This window comes from Neophocaena asiaeorientalis, unplaced genomic scaffold (genome assembly GCF_003031525.2).
Source record: "Neophocaena asiaeorientalis asiaeorientalis breed wild unplaced genomic scaffold, Neophocaena_asiaeorientalis_V1.1 scaffold118, whole genome shotgun sequence".
In the NCBI taxonomy this organism is placed as follows: Eukaryota; Metazoa; Chordata; class Mammalia; order Artiodactyla; family Phocoenidae; genus Neophocaena; species Neophocaena asiaeorientalis.
The window spans coordinates 2,477,196-2,500,694 of record NW_020175528.1 but is presented as its reverse complement, the minus strand read 5'-3'; the positions used below and the strand labels follow the sequence as shown (position 1 = coordinate 2,500,694).

The window sequence follows — 23,499 nt, the reverse complement described above, 5'->3', positions numbered from 1 at the left end:
TTAGAAGCATCATTCATGTGAAAGATGAGATCACCAAGAATTATCCAAAGAGCAGTGATGGAGAGACTGACAGAGAGCCAGGAGCTAGCATCTTCATCCAACAAAGGGGAGTGACAGTGTGAGGCCATTAGTGAGCAGTGGAGTCTAATGACATGAGAGTGCAAGCTGGGTGGTTTTAGGGAGGGAAGCAGCAACAGAGAGAAATGAAGACATCTCCCACATTGCCAGGTCCAGCGGTACGAGGGACCAGGAGGGCTGCTGAAGGAGCAGTGCTCTTGGGGGAGAAGCAGGTTTAAGCGGGAATAAGAAAGTGAAAGGAACTTTTGGAGAAGGATGAAGATGGAGGATGTTTTCGGTGTGAATATCAGAGGGCACAGAGGAAGAGTTTCAGAAGTTGGGGAGGGGTGGGAGACGAAGGAATAAAAGGGAATTTAAAGAACTACTTCGGGGGCTTTGGTGGCGCAGTGGTTGAGAGTCCGTCTGCCGATGCAGGGGACGCGGGTTCGTGCTCCGGTCCGGGAAGATCCCACTGAAAAAAAAAAAAAAAAAAAAAAAAGAACTACTTCGGATTAGATTTCAGAGAATGCGAGGTAACTGGGAAAGCCTGGGTTTCTTGCACTGACTAGGGATGTAGAGCAGGGTGAGATTGATCGTCTCAAAGCAGATGATGGGGTCAGACTCTGAGTTTTCCAGGCAGGGAGGGGTGCATGCAGGGTGCTAGAGCTGGAGCTCCCACTGGACCACTGTGGCCAGAGTTGAGAGAGGTCTCATTTGGAGACCTTGGGCCCCTCCCACCTGGCCCACGGAGGAGCTGGCAGGGGGTTGGTCTGACCTGAGCTGGGAGGGCCTGGAGTATTCACATGGTTAGACAATGGGTTTGAGGGCTGCGTGTGGAGACCTCATAAGGACTTTAAGAGGAAACTCCTTTGACTTTGCATCTGCCTAAAGGACCTAACAGCAGGGCTGTGGAGGAGTTGGGGGGACTTCAGCATTCCTAAGCTTTATTCGGTATCTGTATGCACTCATAAAACCTCAGTTCCGGGCCATCTGTCCAACAGAAACCCAACACTACAGCCTCAGGGCTGTCAAGGGCTATTTTAACCATAAGGTCTGGGAAAGACATACATCCATATCTAAGAAGATCTAAGCCTGTTAGAAAGGTTCAGAGTTAGTGTTGTTCAGTTTAGAGTTCAGTGAAGAATTCCAGGCTACCCTAAAATTTCCATCTTATAATAGGGGGCAACTCTAAGATTTTGTACATTTAAAATCCTGAGAAACATTCTAGAAGAGAGTTGGAAAGAATAAAACGTTTGCTCTTTAAAAAAATCACTTCTTGCTTTACTTATTTCTTCTGCATTTTGCTAAACTTCTTGAAAATGTAGCCCTTCTAATGAACTCCAAGGAGCTTTCTCAGATTACCTCCACAGGGGACCAGAACAAGATGAGAAAACACAATTATTTTGATTTGACTGCTTTCTTGAAGAGTTGAACAATAAAACAAATGGAACAACCATTAATGCATTTTCCACTTAGCAGCAAATGTAAAAGGGTGTTGGCTGTGATCTTAAATAATAATATCCCTTTCTCTTTTCTAAATTTATTTATTGGCTGTGTTTTGGTCTTCGTTGCTGCGCGCGGGCTTTCTTTAGTTGTGGCGAGCGAGAGCTACTCTTCGTTGCGGTGCTTGGTCTTCTCATTGCGGTGGCTTCTCTTTTTGCAGAGCATGGGCTCTAGGTGCACAGGCTTCAGTAGTTGCGGCACGTGGGCTCAGTAGTTGTGGCTCATGGGCTCTAGAGTGCAGGCTCAGTAGTTGTGGCGCATGGGCTTAGTTGCTCTGTGGCATGTGGGATCTTCCCGGACCAGGGCTTGAACCCGTGTCCCCTGCATTGGCAGGTGGATTCCTAATCACTGTGCCACCAGGGAAGTCCCCATTTCTCTTTTTACATGTGGGTTTATTTTACATAGAGGAAAATGTATAGATCTTAAATGTACAGTTTGAAGAGTTTTGACAAATGTATAAACTCATGTAACCATCACCCAAGTCAACTTATAGAACATTTCTATCACCACTGAAAATTTTCTTATGCCTTTTCCAGTCAATAGCCCCACTGAGAAGCTACCATTCTTCCGATTTCTAACACTGCAGTTTAGTTTTGCCTGTTCTTGAACTTTGTAGAAACAGAATCACGTAGTTAAGTACCCTTTTATGACTGGATTCTTTTGATCAACACAATGTTTTGACATTCATCCATATTGTAGCATGTATCAGTTTTTCCTTTTTTTTTTCCTGCTATTCAATTCATTCCATTCTATGAATAGAACATTATTCTTCTGTTGATGGACATTTGGGTTGTTTCCAGTTTGGAGCTAGTATAAGTATGAAAAATGCTCCTTTAATTCATCTGTGTCTTTTTGTGGACAAATGTTTTCATTGTTCTTGGGCAAATACCTAGGAATAGAATTGCTGTGTCATAGGATAGATGCATACTTAACTTTTTATGATACTGCTTTCTGTTTTCCAAAATGGCTGTTCCATTTTTCATTCCCACCAGCAATGGAGGAGAATTTCAGAGCCTTCACATCTTCACCAAGACATGGTGTTATCAGTCTTTTAAACTTGAGCTGTTCTACAGGGTGCGTAGAGGTATTTCATGGCAATTTTAACTTGCATTTCTGATGAGGAATATTAGGTATATTTTCATGTGCTGACTGCCTATTTGTATATCTTCTTTTTTGAAGTATCTTTTCAATTATTTTGCCCAATATCCAGCTCCTTAATTAAGCTTTTGTTGGTAATATGGCCTCATCAGGCAGTATTCTGTTGACCGATCATGTTCTTTAGTAGAGAAGCTGAATGTTTTGCAGGAAGGCAGTGAAGGCAGAAATAACATAGCTAGGTAAGAGCATTAGATTTATATCTTTCCAAACACTTTAAATTTCTCAGGATGACTGTAGAAGTAACCGTTTTTATTTGTAAAAGATTCCATGTGCTATTTCAGTTCAAAGTTTCAAAATACAAAGACCAATTACTCTATAATCTCTGCATAAAATTAGAGTTAGGGAAAATATATAAAAGTGGTGTTACAGCCTGTATAACATGATTTTTTTATAGAGTTATATTTTTGAGACATACAATTTTATTAGACTATCCAAATTTGTGTCATAATGGACATGTACTAAAGTCTCATTAAATTTTTTTGCTTTACAAGTCAGTATATCTAAAAACATAAACACACGGGCTTCCCTGGTGGCGCAGTGGTTAAGAATCCACCTGCCAATGCAGGGGACACAGGTTCGAGCCCTGGTCCGGGGAGATCCCACATGCTGCAGAGCAACTAAGCCCGTGCGCCACAACTACTGAGCCCACAAGCCACAACTACTGAAGCCCACCCGCCTAGAGCCTGTGCTCCTCAACAAGAGAAGCCACCGCAATGAGAAGCCATGCACCACGATGAAGAGTAGCCCCCGCTCACCACAACTAGAGAAAACCCTGTGTGCAGCAACGAAGACCCAACACAGCCAAAAATAAATAAATTTATAAACAAGACGACAACAAAAACATAAACACAAAGATGTCATTTCAGAGAGAAAATGATCTCTAAGATCCTTTCCAATTCTAAGAGTCTATGAGAACGTGTCTCAGATCTGCCTCCCTGAAGGCGAGGGACTTGAGATGTTTATGGGATAAATGAGCAGAGTGGTCTTAAGCATGGAGAAAGGTGACTGGAGGTAGAGAAACAGTGAGGTAATCAGTGTTCCGTGGAGGTATATCTGGGTTACATGCTTCTTCGTGGGATGCATGATCAAAAATGGAGGTGCTTACCATGGTCTGAGGGTGGAGTTTTTGGCCCTCTAACATCAAAAGGTCATTTATGGGACACCCGTGCAGGCCCAGTTTTGAGATTGGTGATCTCAACCAGTCTTATCTGGCTCAAATTGGACAAGAGCTGACTCCAATTTCCTAAAAAACAACTTAAGCCCCCGTTACTAGCAACCCATAGGTCAGAGGTGTTATCTATAGGGGTGGTTAATGACTCTTGTGATAGATTACCTAGGCTGTGTGAAGCTTGGAGGGTAGGCAATTAAGGAAAAAAAACTAAAGCGTAAAGGCAGGTTACAAGCAGAGGGGTTTTTAACAAGCTGTTCCCTTGTTTGCTGTTCTGTAAGACAAGCTCAAGAATTTCTGTTAGTCCCCAGCTTCTGTGAACCCTATGGGGCATGGTTTCACATGTAGCAGCAACTCCCCATCTATAAACAATTGTTAAGTTATTTGCTAACATGAATCGTGGCAGATAATATGGGTTGATTCATTCAACACCTATTCCCAATTACTTTTCCTCTTTTATCCCTCTACTGTAACAGCTGGAAAGCCAAACTTCATCTCTCTTTCCCTTTGCGTCTAGAAGGGGCTGTGTGACATAATTCTGGCCAATGAGTAATAGAGTAAAGACACTAGGAAGGACAGCCCTTCCCGAGTAGAAGTCAAAGTCTTGCTAAAGAAAAAATATCCTTTTCCCCCTCACATTTCTCCAAAAATATGAATACGAGGCATACAAAACAGCAGCCATCCTGGGACTGTGAGGGAGAGGGCATGAGAATGAGTTTTTTTTTTTTTTTTTTTTTTTTTGGTACGCGGGCCTCTCACTGTTGTGGCTTTTCTCGCTGCGGAGCACAGGCTCCGGACGCGCAGGCTTAGTGGCCATGGCTCATGGGCCCAGCCGCTTCGCGGCATGTGGGATCTTCCCGGACCGGGGCACGAACCCGCGACCCCTGCATCGGCAGGCGGACTCTCAACCACTGTGCCACCAGGGAAGCCCGAGAATGAGATTTTAAGATAAAGATGTCAAGAGCAGAAAGGAGAGTGTCTGGTTCCTGATGGCACTGCCGACCATTCTACTAGCCCTGGACTTCCTACCCTAGGCTTCTTATTGTGTGAGACAATTGTCCTCTATCTTTTTAAGCCGGTGTGGTCAGTTTTTCTGTTATTTGCTGCCAAATGTATTGCCAGCTGATTCACTAGTGTTTAAAAGAGGATACCAGACCAAACATGAAATTAATTCTTTATATTTTGCACCATTATCTGTTTATCGAACCTGCCTTTATTAAGGACATAAGTTTTTCAAGGAACTCCAAGTATTGAGACATAATTATACTTCTACATGAACAGAAGGGCTTAACATTTTTCACCATGTTATTTACTATGGGAACCAAATTTTAAAACATTGATAAATCTAATAATAACCTGCTTCAGTATTGTTTGAGCATTCATGAAAAATGTACCAAACACTTTAATACATTATTTTTTTTAACCAATGATCTTGTCATATGCACCTACTCTTTTATTTATTTATTCATTCATTTATTTATTTTTGGCTGCATTGGGTCTTTGCTGCTGTGTGCGGGCTTTCTCTAGTTGCAGCACGCGGGCTTCTCATTGTGGTGGCTTCTCTTGTTGAGGAGCATGGGCTCTAGGTGCATGGGCTTCAGTAGTTGGGGCACATGGGCTCAGTAGTTGTGGCTCACAAGCTCTAGCACGCAGGCTCAGTAGTTGTGGCGCACGGGCTTAGTTGCTCCATGGCACGTGGGGTCTTCACAGACCAGGGCTCGAATCCGTGTCCCCTTCATTGGCAGGTGGATTCTTAACCACTGCACCACCAGGGAAGTCCGTGATTCACAATTTTTTTGTTTGTTTGTTTTTGTTTTGCATACGCGGGCCTCTCACTGTTGTGGCCTCTCCCGTTGAGGAGCACAGGCTCCGGACGCGCAGGCTCAGCGGCCATGGCTCACGGGCCCAGCCGCTCCGCGGCATGTGGGATCTTCCCGGACTGGGGCAAGAACCCATATCCCCTGCATTGGGAGACGGACTCTCAACCACTGCGCCACCAGAGAAGCCCCGTGATTCACAATTTTTAAAGGTTATACTCCAATTATAGTTATTATAAAATATTGGCTATATTCCCTGTGTTGTACAATATATCTTTGCAACTTATTTTATACATAATAGTTGTACCTCTTTTGAATGTTTGAATTTAGATCAGATATTACAGCAGTATACTAGAGCACAGTAAAATGATACAGAGCACAATAAAATGGTACAGAACATTATGAAATGGTACAGAACACAATGAAATGGCTTGGCCAGTACTTGAAAACACAGAATATACAGCTCTAAACTACAGCTATGAATAAAGACGTATGCGTGTGTCTTCACAGAACTGAAAACGGAAATATGTGAACAAACTTTACAAAAGCAATTTTGGAGAAAAATATATTCAAATAAAGTATTCTTTTGAGATAATATAAGCTAGTGGTGAAACACAGATTCTATAACTAGTCTGCCTGGATTCACATCCTGCTTTTCACTTACTAGTGTTGTAAAGTTAGGCAGGTGTTTTAGCTTGGACTGCCTTAACAAAATACCATAGATTGGGTGGCTTAAACAACAGAAATTTATTTTCTCACGGTTCTGGAGGCTGGAAAGTCTAAGATCAAGGTGACATCAGGGTCAGTGTCTGGTGAGGGCTCTCGCTGGTTCGCAGATGGCTACATTGCTGTGTGCGCACGTGGTCTTTTCTCGGTGCATATGGGGTGCCAGGATGGAAGGAGACACAGATAGAGAGAGAGAAAGAGAGATCTCTTTCTTTTCTTATAAGACCATCAATCCCATATGACTAGGACATATAAATTAATTTTGGGGGGGGACACCATTTAGTCCATAGCAGCAGGTTACTTAGCCTCTTGTGTTTATGTTCCCTTAGCTGTAAAAAGAGTTAATGATAATGGAAAAGGGTTTTTGTGAGGATTAAATGAGTTAATACATGTAAAGCTCTTAGAAGAGAATTTGGTGCATAGTGCTATGCAAGTTTTATCATTGTTATTGACCATGTCAATGTTTGACCTTGTCAAAAATATTTGACCTTGTCTTAGAAGAGAATTTGGTGCATAGTGCTATGCAAGTTTTATCGTTGTTATTGACCATGTTTCAGCAAGTTTCTAATAGGGAATTCCAACTTCTCAAAAATATTATAAAAATGTATCTAAATTAGCATTAACCAGGATTTCTCAACTTCAGCGCTATTGACATTTGGGGCCCCATAATCCTTTGCTGTGGGAGACTGTCCTGTGCACCGTAGGATGTTTAGCACCATCCCTTGCTTCCACCCACCAGATTCCAGTAGCACCCCTGTCTCTAGTTGTGACAACCACAAATGTCTCCAGACATTGCCAAATGTCCCTTACAGTGCAAAATCACCCTTGGTTGATTGGTTGCTATAAATCTGTCAAGGACACAAAAGGAGCTACATGAATTTATAGTTTAAAATATTGTAATTTTGAAAGTATAAGAAATTCTTACAAAACTTAAAGAACAGGAAACTGTCAACAATCTTTTTTATACTTAATACTGGGGTGTTTCAAATAATTTTGAATTTCTGTATTTGGGTCTTTCCCCCGTACGTACAATAAATTGACCAGCTAAAGGTTTAAAAATGTTTAATTCTTGGCCATCATCAAAAAAGTCTACAAAAAACAAATGCTGGAGAGAGTGTGGAGAAAAGGGAACCCTCCTGCACTGTTGGTGGGAATGTAAGTTGGTGCGGCCACTATGGAGAACAGTATGGAGGTTCCTCAAAAAAACTAAAAATAGAACTACCATATGATCCTGCAATCTCACTCCTGGGCATATATCTGGAGAAAACTATAATTTGAAAAGATACATGCACCCCAATGTTCATTGCAGCAGTAGTCACAATAGTCAACACATGGAAACAACCTAAATGTCCATCAACAGATGAATGGTTAGGGGCTTTCCTGGTGGTGCAGTGGTTAAGAATCCATCTGCCAATGCAGGGGACATGGGTTTGAGCCCTGGTTCGGGAAGATACCACACACCATGGAGTAGCTAAGCCCATGTGCCACAACTACTGAGCCTGTATTCTGGAGCCCACAAGCCACAACTACTGAAGCCCATGCGCCTAGAGCCCGTGCTCTGCAACATGATAAGCCACCGCAATGAGAAGCCCACACACCTCAACGAAGAACAGCCCCCGCTCACCGCAACTAGAGAAAGCCTGCATGCAGCAATGAAGACCCAATGCAGCCAAAAATAAAATAAATGAAATAAATAAATCTATAAAAAACACACAGATGAATGGTTAAAGAAGATGTGGTACATATATACAATGGAATACTACTCACCCACAAAAAATAATGAAATAATGCCATTTACAGCAACATGGATGGACCTAGATATTATCATATAAGTGAACAAAGTCAGAAAGAGAAAGAGAAATACCATATGATATCACTTATGTGTGGAATCTAAAATATGACACAAACGAACTTTTCTATGAAACAGAAACAGACTCACAGACATACAGAACAGTCTTGTGGTTGCCAAGGGGGAGGTAGGATGGGTGAGGGATGGAGTGGGAGTTTGGGGTTAGCAGATGCAAGTTATTATATACAGAATGGATAAACAACAAGGTCCTACTGTATAGCACAGGGAACGATACTGAATATCCTGTGATAAGCTATAATGGAAAAGAATATGAAAAAGAATATGTATATATATAAATATTTCATATTTTCTCTATATATGACTGAATCACTTTGCTGTACAGTGGAAATTAACATAACACAGTAAATCAACTATACTTCAATAAAATAAATTAAAAACAATGTTTAATTCTTTCTTTGTCAAGGATAAGATTTAGTTAGTAAAATAAGGTTCATGTTCAGCATTCTAGTTTCCAGAGATAATCTTTTTTTTTTTTTTTTTTTGCGGTACGCGGGCCTCTCACTGTTGTGGCCTCTCCCGTTGCGGAGCACAGGCTCTGGACGCGCAGGCTCAGCGGCCATGGCTCACGGGCCCAGCCGCTCGGCGGCATGTGGGATCTTCCCGGACCGGGGCACGAACCCACGTCCCCTGCATCGGCAGGCGGACTCTCAACCACTGCGCCACCAGGGAAGCCCCAGAGTTAATCTTTTAAAGGGAAGGTGGAAGGTCACTTAAAACGGAGTTTGATATGCCTGAAGCTCCCATTATTCCTTAATTCTGATAGAAATACCTCATAAATGGATGGTCTACACCTGCACTGTCCAATAGAACTTTCTCCCATGAGGGAAATGTTCTGTGTGATATCCAATATGGAAGCCGCCATCCACATGTGATGGGCACTTGAAATGTGGCTAGTATAACTAAAGGACTGAATTTTAAATTTTAGTTTAATTAATTTAAATTTATTGGCTAGTGGCTACACTCTTCAATAACACAGATCTATACCCTTCAAGAAAGAAATGATTTTACATGTTATTTTCTTCCTTAAGGGAGTCTTTTTGTCAATGGGCAGGCCCCTTTCTCCCATTGCCCTACCTAGAAGGGTACCACCAGGCAAACATGAGGGTGTGTGGGGTGTTGATAGAACTGACGGCAAGGTTGGTAGGCAAGGATGTGGCGGCAATATGAACAACTACTTTAAGGGGCCGCCTATTCTTGCCCCAGAAATGCTAGGGAGCTCATACATATCACATACTGTTAAATAAAAGAGAAATGTGTTTTCATGATCCACACAAGAACTGATCCTCATAGGCATACGCAGTCATCCCTCAGTATCTGTTGGGGATTGGTTCCAGGACCCTCGCCTGACACCAAAATCTGAGGATGCTGGTGTGGTATTGGCACAGAATCTACACACATTCTCCTCATACTTCAAATCGACTCTAGATTACTTATGCTACCTAACACAATGTGAATGCTTTGTAAATAACTACCAGTGCATGACAAATTTGTTTTGCTTTTTTGGAACTTTCTGTAACCTTTTTTTTTTGAGAATACTTTTGACCTGGATGGTTGAATCCTCGACGTAGAAGACGCAGATACAGAGGGCTGACTGTACTGTATACGTTGCAGGAGAATGTGTTTTGTCCCTTCTACTTCCCAGAGCACTGCATGTCTCTTAGAAGGCTCACTACATTCCACTCCACAATTCCATTGTAAATCGAACATTCCCTGACAGGCCCTGTCGTATCTGAAGCTAGCAAACTTCTTTGTATTCAAATTCCGTCTATTGTTATGGCAAGCAATAAATAATCCCATTTTATTATCAATATGTAATGTCATATATATATAATGTTTATAAAAGTAGAAAAAGCAGAGCAGGGGTTAGCACTGCAGGGGTTAATTTACAAGGAGGGTCTAAGAATCGCTACAATTCTTACATGACTGTATACCAACCATGCAAAACTTGTTCTATGCTATGTAGTATTTGGATTTATAAAGTCACAGCCCTGGTGGTTTGGCAAGAATTCTGATTATTCTATTACACTAAAATTTTGGTAGAGAGAATTTAGTTACATATTCGATATAAGTTCCAATAAATTTAGATAGTAGGCTTCTCCTTAGAGGCTAGGATAAAATGCAACTGGCATAGAACATTTCGTCTGTGCTAAAATAGTTGCAAGTTTTTTACCTGAGATTTTCATCTGGGCAGTTGTTTCTAATTCTTCTCCCTGCCCGTTTGCTACACACACACTTTTTTGGGGAATCTTTGTGGGAGGGCCCATTGTTACTGATGGAAATGTGCTTTTCGGGTGTGTTATTAAAAAAAAAAAAAAGGAAGAAAGGTTGAAAACCTTTCTCCTAAAAACCCCTCTTGACAGTTCTTTACAGGTTATAGGTGCACACAAACATCAGGATTCTTACGAGAAGCATCAATGCAAGCAATATACCTTTCTGAAAGGCCATTCTCTAACTAAGCCAGAGATTGGCAGTGGCAGCAGGGATCTATAACGATGGCTACCATTTATTGAGTGCCTACTCTGTTTCAGGCATCATTCTAGGCAGTTAACATGCACTAACTCATTTAATCTTCATGGCAGCTCTATAAGGTAGATACTATTACGATTCCATTTTAGTTGAGGAAATAGGCACAGAGAAGTTAAGGACTTTGTGCAGTATCACACAGGTGGAGCTGAGATTCCAAGCCAGGCTGAGTGGCTCCAGAATTGCCATCTTACTACTATGCTATATGGCAGCTATAGTCACTCAGGAAAGCTTGCTTGCAGCCAACCTAGGAAAAGCAGGGTGCGTTCTAGCCATTGACTCAGGTTTATCCAGTGCGTAGACAAGAGAAAGCAGGAGATTGATTGTAAAGCTTATTACTGCTTTGAAAGTCTTTCAAGATAAAAACTGAGGGCTGTCAAAAAGACTGATTTTCTAAACATGTGGATATCTCCAAAATCAAGTGGTCAAAAAATGTACTGCTTGATATAAAGAACAGACTTGTGGTTGCCGTGGGGGAGGGATGAACTGGGAGTTTGGGATTAGCAGACGCAAACTATTATATATAGAATGGATAAACAACAAGGTCCTGCTGTACAGCATAGGGAACTTTATACATATATATGTATATATATATATATAACTGAATCACTGCTGTACAGCAGAAATTAACACAACGTTGTAAATCAACTATTCTTCAATAAAATTTTAAAAAATGTACTGCTATATTCATATCTGCAAGGTCTGATGAAATATTTCTACTAAGATGGGACACCTAAAATTAAAAATAGAGCTCAACATTTACAGACCTTTTCTTAATATAAAATCTGGAAATCATGTTGACTGAATGATTAGAAAAAAATGTAACAGGCAAGTCATGAAGGCCTCATTACCATCCTCCACAAAATCTCATAGCGCTACAAGTAATCTAACATGTTTACAACAATTAACTTTTTCTTACAAAACTTTTGTTGAGAACAGTTAGGAGTGCTTTACCCCATAACTAAAAACACGTTATTTTTAAAGTGCCACTTCTATTAAAGGAGCTTCCAAAAATGACTAAAACGAAGTAACAACAGTAGCACTTACTATGTGCCAGAAACTGTTGTCAGTTTTACGTGTGTATTAATCCATTTCATCTTCAATCCTCAAAATGATCTAGTAAGGTAGGTATTATTATTATTATCTACGTTGTACATGAGGAAACTTAGGTAAAGAGAGGTCAAGTAACTTCAAGGTCACACAAATAAATGGTGGCACTGGGAGGCAAATCCAGGTATCCTGGCACTAGAGTTTCAGCTCTCAGCCTTTAAACTGAGTAGCAAAATGCAGAAAAAATACTTTTCCTGTAAGACATATTTTGTTGAACAAAATCTAACCGTGGTAGAAATGGAATGACATAAAGATGGCAAAAGAGGGATGGTCCAGCGGTTAAGACTCTGCACTTCTATTGCAGGGGGCACAGGTTCCATCCCTGGTCGGGGAACAAAGATCTCACATGCCGCATGGCATGGCCAAAAAAAAAAGATGGCAAAAGAGGAACGATCATGCAAACATTTCTCATGTATTTTGTTACATCATTCAGACATCCAATATAAAATAGCTTAAATTTTATTTGTACTTTAATTCCAATTTTCCTTACATCCAAATCAGTAACGTTTTAAGTATTTTTTAAAACAAGGGCTTACTAAAGTAAACATGGACATTTTCTCATTTTCTTTTCAGAGCATTACCCCAAGTTAGCCCTTGGCAATATTCTGAAAAAGCATTGTTTTAACAGTTACCTTTCTTATCAGATGTCTACCAAACTTCTAAAGGAACAATTAAAAAAATGTTTTTTTCTGATCGTAAAGCCTCCTACATTAGCTTCAGTTCTATAAAACAATTTTAGGCTTCTTCTTTAAGCCTAAAGTGAGTATTCACCATCATATGTGTGTCCTAGGTATTAAACACTAATTTAATAGCTGTTCACACCTCTAGAGAAGAGGGCACAGATCTGTAAGATTTGGCTCTGTGAACTCTTCGTTTTAGGATAGCAGTTATTCAAAATTCTGAACCCTTTATACTTAAAAAAAACTACTGTGTCCTATTAGGATTAGGACAGTGGTAGCAAAGTATGTAATTGCCTGTACAAGCACTTAAACCGTTGCTCCCCAGACAGCCTATGCTACCTCTAAAAGGGATGTTTCGGAAATGTTCTCTTTGGATGGCACAAAGATTGATGGCACCACTGGTGTTTGGTGGGTAGAGGCCAGGGAATTCTGGTGTCTTGTAACGTGTGAGACAGTCTCACATGAAGAAACATGGTTCAGCACCCTGAGCGACTTTCGAAGGTTCGTTCATGTAGTAGAAAGTCTGTTTATTATTATCTGAGCCTAGAACCTAACTTCTTTTTCCATAAAAAACACAAAGTACATTTCTGCATCGCTTTAAAATCCATTGAGGTTTCCAAATATGCAACTAAATTGCAAATCAAGATTGTAAATTTGTGTTGTTCAGAACTTTACTAGCACAGTTCACCATTTTGGGGGAAAAAAAAGTCTTATCAATGGAAATGTTCCTCATGTTTCTGAGTCACAATAGTCTACATTGTTGCTGTCTTCGTGTAGTGATTACACACACTACACACACACACACACACACACACACACACACACATGCATGCACTCATCAGCCTACTTCATTATGTCTTCTGGTGTAACTGTGCTCAAGCATTTACATACTGAAAAAGAAATGAATTATAAATTACTTTCCTTTTATGTCTACTTTATATTACAGTTATTATTGTATACATTTTAATTATGTGTGGAGATATATTTATGAATTTCACTTCAGGATAGTAAATGGGACTTTTTTTTTATAAAAAGGAAGTAGTGGGTTTGGTAGGGTGAGATTTACTTAGATGTCAGCTGTTAATACAAGAATGCAACTTGCATAGATGGAAAGTTATACAGCCAAAGATGACAAATGTGTTTCCAATACACTAGTGAAGTAAAATTCAACACTGTTTAATCAAATGGAAAGAAAAACCTGTTCAATGCTTTGCATTGGAATTCATAAATGTCACAGCATGTTCCTTCTAATGAAACACCGTGTACTGAACTTTCAGATGGCTATGCAAATGAGCTGATATCATCCCAGGTTGGGTATAGGATCAGTGCTGCTTTGTCCCAGTCCCTCCTCTTCTACCCTCAGATGCTGATGTGTAATAGAAACAGAGCTTTGTTAGACGGTGGACCTGCAGTTTTGCCGTGTGGAAAAATCAACTTATTACCACCATCCTTTACATTTCATTTACATACTGTCATACTGACAGAAAGAACTCAACATTCTATTTCTCTTCATTGCAAAGCCAAATATTTAGTTCACATTTTATAGACACAACCTTTTAAAAAGATTAAAGAGCTGCTAAAACAGCTTACTGCACAAGAAACACATTCAAATGGTCCAAACATATTTGTATACTGTGATTAATTCTTCCAGTAGATAATTGTGAAAAAAAAAAAGCAAAATCTACAAGAAATAAATAGGCAAGGTGAAGGCATACAGAATTCTAATTTTTATTTTATATCTATCTATCTATCTATCTATATATATATAGATAGATATATATATATATCTATATATATATATTTTGGCGGTACGCGGGCCTCTCACCGTTGCGGCCTCTCCCGTTGCGGAGCACAGGCTCCGGATGCGCAGGCTCAGCGGTCATGGCTCACGGGCCCAGCCGCTCCGCGGCATGTGGGATCTTCCCGGACTGGGGCACGAACCTGTGTCCCCTGCATCGGCAGGAGGACTCTCAACCACTGCGCCACCAGGGAAGCCCAAATTATTATATTTTTAATATTCTTTTATGTATTCACATTCCTTAGATTCAAAGAGATTCAGATTGGCAAACTCTGAAACTGCAGAAGTGAATGGTTAAGATTTTGGTTTTTTAAATGCATAGCAGTAGCCTCCATTATGGAAAAATTCATGGGTTCATAAATTGTGGTTCACAAATTGTTCCTTGATAACTTCCACTGAATGTGAGTTGGTTTGATAAAATTTAAATATTTTCTTACACTTATGTTTCTAGGTAATAAAGTTAAAATTTTATTACCACCAATGAAAGAGCAAATGAATATTTTTTCAAATTAAACAAAAGCATTCACTTGACAAATTAGCTTATTAAGTTGAAGGCTGTGCATAAAATTGCAATAATGACAATTCAAATGAGGTAAACAGAATAAACCGTTTATTAAAACATCGTGTGATAAAATAAACTTTTTGATCCAATGCTACAATGGTAAACATTTTCCCCTCATTAACATTCCACCTAAAACACAGTTAAATTACAACGCAATATGACTAGATCTTGAAAATACTTCTGTCCTTTACCACTCAGTAATTGAACAGTGAGGTGAGTGCAGATCTAGGTTTTCTTGATGGGTCAGAGACAGAGGATGATAACGTAGAACACCACTGAAATCTCATACAACCAAAGGTTAAATTTTATTTACCCTGTTCACTGGTCCAAACTTTAAATTCTCATAATATCAAATAAAGATTTCATGAATCATCCCCCTCCCTGCCAAAAATAAATATTAGGAACAGATTAAGGATAAGAGTTGGGTTTTAAGCTGCACTTTATTTGTTACTATAACATTTTTTGTTTTTTTTTTAAACTGATCAACCACAAGCATGCAAAAAATTCTCTTCTGAACGGAACTGCTTCCATAGCTCCTTGGATATCAGTAGGTAAATTATAAACGTCGTTCAATTTATAGTTCTCTCCTTTATAGCACTTATAAGCAGTGTGTGAGACACATACCACAGAGGTAGGAAAGACCATCTTTAATAAATTATCTTCTTAATTGTAGAGAATTTCTGCAAATAAAACTGAAAAAGGCTAACCCATGCCTCTGGTGAGTCCCAAAAGACCGCAGATCCACCGCCTCCGATTCAAAGAATTAGCCCCCTGGAGAGTACTAGCCTTTGTAGGGCACCTGATAACAAGATCCACCAGGGCTCCGAACAACTGCACAAGGAACACCTTCCACTGCTCTCATTTGCCGATTCTTTGGACCACCCAGTCCTGCTGGCAGAGAGGGCAGCGATTGTTCTGCTTCACCCACAGGGACATGCAGCAGTTATGGAAAGAATGATTACATTCTCCCCAGACGACTGAAAGAAAAAAAAGAATATCTGACATTACATATTTCAATTTAAATTACCGAGCTCAAAATTCTAGCTTATTTTAGATTATGTAATAATTAGGGTTCATAATCTTGAATAAAGATGGTTAACCGGTCAAAATAATTTTTTCTAGCTATAAAGAAATGGAACCTTACATATGTAAATTACACTTAGGAAATGAGATACACCACTGTGCTTAGGAACTTTCCATCACTGCTTAGAATCTGTGGGTGCTGTGGTGGCCCCCAGTTCCTACATAGCTCCACATGGTGTCTTTCTCAAGTTAGGAGATTAAAAGACTTTAGTCTTCCTTAGATCCCAGACTACCTCAGTCAGGCACTGACCCTGGAGACCTTTGGGTCTTTATTTTACTGAAAAATGTCCTCCTGATTTTTATTTAGCAAGATATAATGAATTTTAAATGTTTTTAGCTCAGAGCAGGCGATTATAAACAGGTGACATGCTTCTAAACATTATTAGTTGTACCTCTAATGAGTTGTTTTCTGGAAGTGGTGAGGATCTGTGTTAAGTCATCCACAGGCAGCGCAATTCCTCACGTGACAAACAGAATGGAATTTTCAAAGTGGCTGGCTTTGAAAGAGAGGTCTCTTTCAAGAAAAGGGTCTCTCTATGATCAAATAAAGATGGCCTACACCTCACAATTCCCAAATGAAAATGTTTAAAACAAACAGAATCGAAGAAAAAATTTTAACCAAGGGAAATCACCTATAATCTGGGATACAATCTCAAACATGGGCTTCATTTATCCCTTGCTTGACCAACTGAACTATAACAGAACAATAAAAGAAATAGGAAAAAAAAAACCAGGAAACAAACCTTTTTGTGAAAATTGGTTGTAGGAGTAGGAAGCTAGGGGACTCATTCTAAGTCTTTTGAGAGGAAGAAACAGGATTTGATCAAAACTACATAAATCATTAAGAAGCTGTATGTAAACCACACAAACACAAAGGTAACCTTTCATTTCAGGAAAATCTTTAAACACTTTTATATAGCAATCTAGAAGTGATGACCTCAAGAACTGGGACATAAAAACCTTTGAGCTGCTTAAATATTTGGCCTAAGACAACTTCTGTAGCCCCAGATGTAAATAAAATTTAACAAACTTCTATCTATAAACTACATCCAAAAAAATCTTGAGATTTAGAATTGTTTTTACCTTAGTAGAAAAGTTAAATACCGGATCATAAAAGAATATTGAATACTGAAATGCTTTGTTAGAATAAAATCCTGACTGACCAAAACTAACCTTTAACATACTCAAAACTTGAAGGATGTTTTGGCAAATTCCTTATTTTATACTCTTCTTAATAGAAAAGAATTATTTCTTTTTTGATTACCAAAATGTTTACCATGCCCATGTCTAGGATATATAACCAATTCTCCTCAATTAAAGCAACTGAAGGACTTACAGGTTAATTCCATTAAGACCATCTGAGAACCAACATTTTATATTAATAATGGATCACTGCTTTACAGTTTATTTTTGTGTATTGATAAAGTCAATCTTAATTGCAAATTCAAACATCCCCACTGAGAGAAAACCTTCAGTTGAAAAAGCCAGAGAACAAAATTACAACATACCAACACAATCCTCTTGTTTGTTTTCAGCTTGACATCTAAGACAGGCATCTAAAAGTAAACAAATAGCAATTCTCATTCTGATGCTCAGAATGCAATTTTTAAAACCCATACACTTCAAAGTCAAATAAAGGCCCAAAGGGTTAGAGATGTAGATTAAAAGACTCATACTATTAATTTCTCATCTGAACATAACTGCTTAAAGATGAATAAAGTACAAGGCACTCTACTAATTTACTTATGACCATGAGCAATTTCACAAGGGTTACTGACCCTCTATTTTTACAAGCTCTGATGAAAAGACCTTGGATGTAACCACCAGAGAAAAATATGCTATACTCCACTATATTAGGAGTTATAAGCTCACTGGGCATGTTCACACAGATCAACCTTATGAGTAGTTTATTTTCAAGACATCCTTTTAAATAAGCCATGCATATATATTGTATTTGCTTACACACAGATAGAAACTCTAGAATGATATCCAAGAAACTAATAATAAAGTTTACCTGGGAGGGGATGGAACGGGAAGGAGTTTTCACTGTGTACTTTCTCAAGTTTTTAAGTTATGTGACTGTATAATTTCTATAAAAATTAAATGTAAAAAACTCCTAAATACTAGGTTCTCTTTTTTTCTTTTTAAGGAAATGCTCCCTCTGAGCCCAAAGCATTTACCCGACAACAGTAAAATATTTTAATAAATTACCTGGGAGAAAACATGAGGAATGGGAACAAAAAGGGTATACTAGAAGTTTTCAAAATTGAATCTGTACTACTATTTGTTTGATGAAGGAGGTAATATAGAATATTTTAGGAACCAATGAAATGGACTCATTCACTAGCTGAAAGGAGTCAAAGTTGGGTAAAAGGAAGTTCAAACAAACAGAAAAAAGTAGTTTTTAACATAAATTGGAGGAAAATAATTCTGTAAAAATAGAAACACGGTGGAGCTGAAGCCTGCTTCTCTTCTTACACTGGATTATGCTCAGGCATTTGTTTGCTCCTCTCTGCGTGCTCTCACCCTTAAGAAAACACACCACCCTGGCCTCTTCAGTGTGGATTAAAAACAACCACCGCCTCCTGAGGCCTTCTTCAATTCCACAATTACTGAGTATCTACTCTGTGCAAAGAGTAATGCACTGCCGACACCAAAATGACCAAGTCTGGGTCCCTGCTCTCACCAGTAAATGGAGAGGTAGATAGGCAAACAACTAAATATCATAAGGATCATGATATAAGGGTGAAGACATGGCTCTGGTCCTGTGTAATCACAGAATTAGAGTTCATGGTCCCAACTGTCTCTTTTACAAATTAGGAAAACAAGGCTCCAAAAAGTTAGCTCAAACGTCCACGTTAACATACAGCTGTGGAAGGTTACTCTGGCTCTTCATAACTTGACAGCACTAGCAAACCTGGTCGCCTCTTCCTCACCAGTGCTTGCTCGCTGTGCCATCTGCTCCTTTCAGAATGAAGGGGGGAGAGTGGAAACCCAGGAAGAGAGTGTTAACTACATCAGAGTGGGCTGGCAGGCAAATCTTAGATCCAGAAGTCATAACCAATCATTTAGGCGTGTGAGATGAATTCCAAATATAAAGGACATGGGATTAAGTGGGCTCTTTGTATAATCTAGAAGTCTCTGAATTATGCTTATAGCTTGGATTTAGATTCATTATCAAAAACTGACCTAAATGGCTAAAAATGACTAACGTTGCAGATAAAGGAAAACATTTTCTTTTGATGATGTTCCTAATATCTAAAACAGCACATTTCTAAAGAGTATAGTAACACCTTTCAGAATGATGCTAAAAAACAAACTTCCTTCTGCTGTCACCTGACCACTAAGTGGATTTTAACACCTCATAAACAAAATACAGAGGTCTAGTCCAGAATACTTTCCTGAACCCAAAGCACAGCTGTTGTAAATCTGTAACATTAATCCACAGTAGCAGAATACTTGCTATAATTAGAAAGTTAATGTGAACCCTGAGTCATTTTTAGCCCATACTTTGACTTACTTTAAATATCCCAGGAAAGTTTATTTCTTGCAAAATTGCAATCATTATTTTAAATTTTGCATTTCTGTTTACTATTTTAAAATTTTTCTTTGGGGAGAAAAATAAAATGTTCTTTTAGGAAATTCTTTTTTTTAAACTAAAGGAAATTTAGGGGATAAAATTTTTAACAGTTTGTCGTACAAAAGAACAAAAATCGCCTGGATAAGTTAAAAATGTCACTCAAACTGTAAATTATGATTCTAGTTTTTAAGAAAGGGGAAGGACAAGGGAGCTGTATTGCAGGCCAATAAACTAGGTACTTTTAAAACTTGATACACAATATAAGCGGATCACATCTGAAATCAAGTTCTTTTAAAAGTAAAAAATGTTTGAATCCCATGGTTGTAAATTTTCTTTAAAACAAATCCTTATGAATAAAAAACATAAGAGCATACTACAAAGACAGTAAATTGAGAAATCGCTTGATTCTGGTAGGTTTCAATTTTCATTCCTCAAGAAGGGAGAGCAATTTTTAAGTTATTTTCTCCAATTCTCTCATTTTTCAGTGCAAGACACAAAGCTTTCAAACTATACAAACCTCAGTGTTCTCCAACTACCTTCAAGAAACAACATTTAAGGGCTTCCCTGATGGCGCAGTGGTTGAGAGTCCGCCTGCCGATGTAGGGGACACGGGTTCGTGCCCCGGTCCGGGAAGATCCCACATGCCGCGGAGCGGCTGGGCCCGTGAGCCATGGCCGCTGAGCCTGCGCGTCCGGAGCCTGTGCTCCGCAACGGGAGATGCTCTTAAATGCAGGAGTTTTAAATGCCCTATTTAAAAACATAACGTGCATTTCAAGAGCACCTCTTTTTCAAGGTGGTCCGAGATCTTAAAACATAAACCATATAAAACATAACGAGATGAAGCTATTCTAAAAGGTTTCACTTGGTTCAATATTTTTATTAAAAATAGCATAGAAAGAAGTAACAGTTATTTGTAAAAGAGGGTTTTCCATAAAGGTCTGACTTCAGGGTACTGTCTTCTCCAAGAAATGGCATCCTATGATAGGAAGGGACCAGGAAGGAGATGAAGTTTTATGTTTCTGAATAAAAGGGCTTACATCCTTCCCGTTCAAGCCAAGCGAGTGCTATCTGACCAGTCTCGAATCATCCAGCTTTAAAAGCCAGCAGAACAGTAGCCCATCCAGAAAGGCAACGGCTAGGAACATTTTTCTTCCCTGCGCCTCCTCAGAGCACGACTAGGGGTCGTTTTTGTGGAAGATGACTCCAGAGCATCACTTTGTTGTGTGTGACCAGAACCACTTTAGTGACCCGCTGACTCAGGGCCTTGACCCTGACCTCTCTGCGATCTGCTTTTTGTAAAGGGTGCCGTAGCTGGCCACACAAACCGAAGTGGTTCCTCCCAGCTCCCATCAAATCGCCTACTTTTATTGTCGTGATCACACCCATCATTACCTGAAATTACCTTGTTTAACGGCACTGCTTACCACCCATTTCTCTCCCCAGAATACCAGTCCCCAGCGCTGGGCGCCTGCTGAACGACCCCACGGCCCCTGGCGGCGGCCGCAGCCCTCTGACCGGCGACAGCTCGGGCGTGGCCCGCGGTCCCTGGGCACCGGGGCAGGGCGACCCCGCCCCCACTCCTCCAGGAACAGTCTCTCCGAGGCTCGGTCTGTCCCCTACGCCCGGAGCCGGGCCCGCGGAGGCCGCCGCGCGGCCCGGGCCTCGCGTGCAGCGCTTACCCATCACCTGGACCCTACAGATGGCGCACGTATCGCACTCCACGTCCCAGCTCCACATGGCCACGGCGTTCCACTTCTTGAGAGAGAACATTTTGTCGCCTCCCGACTTGGATCCTGCGCTCCCGGAGTGAGAAGACAGGGCGCAGGGTTCCTCGCCGTCTTCCACGTCGGCCATGGCGGCGGCGCGAGGCCGGCGGCGGAGACGTTGGGTCGCGGGAGGCGGGAGGCTATGGCGGCTCCGCGGGGCCGCCCGACGGGCCACAGCGCCTCCCGCAGGCCGCGGGCCACCGCCTGCTCCTGCCCATCTCAGGGGCCTGAGGGGCCCGGGGCCGACTCAGCACAATGGAGGGTTCCAGTGCGCATGAAACACGTGTCCTGCTTTATGCCTTCATGACACTTACCGCTCTCAGAAGTTGTCTTGATATATTCGTTTGCCTCCTCCCTCCCAAATGTAAAGGGCGTCGGAGCGGGCTCCACGTCTTGATCACCACCTTCTCCTCGGTACGTAAAAAATGCAGCCTCAGGAGGGGCAGTTATTTGTTGAGTGAATGAATGACGGTCTAGGAATCTGGTTCAACGGTTCTGAAACTTTATGGTCTCGCGACCCCTTTACACTTAAAAATTATTAGGACATTAAAGAACTTTTATTTTTGTAGGATGGATGTATACATATACACAATCATACGTATATATTTCCTTTTTAAGAAAACAGGAAAAAATTTAAATGTATTCATTTAAAAATAACAGTAAGAAACCCATTACAAGTTATTCTTAGAACAAGAATACCGTGCACTCACAAGAGAGAGTGAAGAGAAATAGCTGTGAATATTGTTCTCCAAATAGTTTTGACCTTGTTGGTCCCCTGAAAGGATCCCAGGAACCCTGGGGACTATACTCGGAGAACCTCTGATCTAGTTTAAACTCCTTTTATACGTAGGAATAATGAGGTCCAGAAAAGTGAGTAACTTAAAGAGCACACTGCTCTTCCGTGAAGGTGACAGTTTGGAAACCAGGGTTCTTCTGTTGCTAGCCCAGGGTCATATTATTATGTTGTCCCAAGCAAAGCAGATGACATCTCTATTGAAAAGATAAGAGATAGAAATCTGAGGCACAGAGAGCGGAAGAAGATGCTTGATTACCACTACCACCTAGTGGTGGACACCTGCTGTGTCAGGTTTGGGACCCAGCCTCCCACCACTTCTTACTGGGCCTAATCATCCCTTCATCTCCTGATGTCAGGCCTTGTGCCTGGGCCAGGGCTACCCAAACTCCAGAAATCTGGCAGAGGAACAGGGATGCTTATGCATTTACATATTTATATATGTAAAAATATAAATGTGGACACATGGTCACATTAGGCTAGATGCTAATGTGTGCTGTTCATTGAGTGGTGCAGTTAGGTGCTGTGAGGGACAGAAACATTCCTCAGGACGGATGTAGTGAGGGAAAGCCTCATGGAAGAGGTGAAGTTTGAACTGGGCGGAGATGGGAGGCCTTGGAGGCCAGGAAGTGAATGGAGAAAGCAGACCTCTGCGAGGCTGTCAGCTTGAACAGAGCAGTAATAGTGATGGCAGATGTAAATCTGACCACAGTAGCTTTATGAGCCAGACACAAATGCCTGTAAACAAACCTAGATGAACCATCCAAAACACATTTCATTCAATTAAGCTATCACACATCTGACTAGAGATGGCTATAAATGCTAGATAGTTAAAAGAAGGCTGGAACCCAGTGAGGATAAAATGCCCCCCGTTGGTGGGAACTGGGCAGTCTGAAAGAGAAAAGGAGGGACCTCAGATGAAAGGCTAGAGGATGATTAAGAAGGAGAAATGGCTCATGCCCATGCTGAATCTGAACCTCATCACCCTGCCCCTGGATTACTGTGGCCTGACTTCCTTCCTGTCTCTCCTCCCCACTCTAGCATTCAATCTAAAGTGCCTGTTTAATTTTCCTCTGTCCACTTTTCCACTTGGCGCTCTGCTGCTCAAAATGTTCCGTGGCCCTGCATTATCACTAGAACAAAATCTAAATGTGCCAGTTGGTCCCTTAAATCCTGCCACCATATAGCCCCAGTCTACTTTTCTAGTAGTCATCCCTAAGCACTCCTCACTGAGACGGTCATCAGATTAGTTGTCTCAGTCCTCCAAACACACCCTGGACTGTCGGGGTTTTTTGCCCCTCACAT

At 40.6% G+C, this 23,499-nt stretch overlaps 1 protein-coding gene across 2 annotated transcripts; it reads right to left on the bottom strand.

Annotated features, from left to right (window-relative positions):
• Nucleotides 1-14,998: 14,998 nt before the first annotated feature.
• RNF7 (ring finger protein 7) lies at nt 14,999-21,598 on the bottom strand. 2 transcript variants are annotated; one of them, XM_024769111.1, is made up of 3 exons: nt 21,315-21,598; nt 17,564-17,611; nt 14,999-15,949 (listed from the first exon to the last, which is right to left on the bottom strand). In XM_024769111.1, exons 1-3 carry the CDS (start codon nt 21,487-21,489, stop codon nt 15,831-15,833), a joined length of 342 nt encoding a protein of 113 aa, XP_024624879.1. In that variant the 5' UTR covers nt 21,490-21,598; the 3' UTR covers nt 14,999-15,830. The 2 variants fall into 2 exon arrangements, with proteins under 2 accessions (XP_024624879.1, XP_024624880.1); XM_024769112.1 differs by having other exon boundaries at nt 15,893-15,949; nt 21,322-21,560.
• Nucleotides 21,599-23,499: the final 1,901 nt, after the last annotated feature.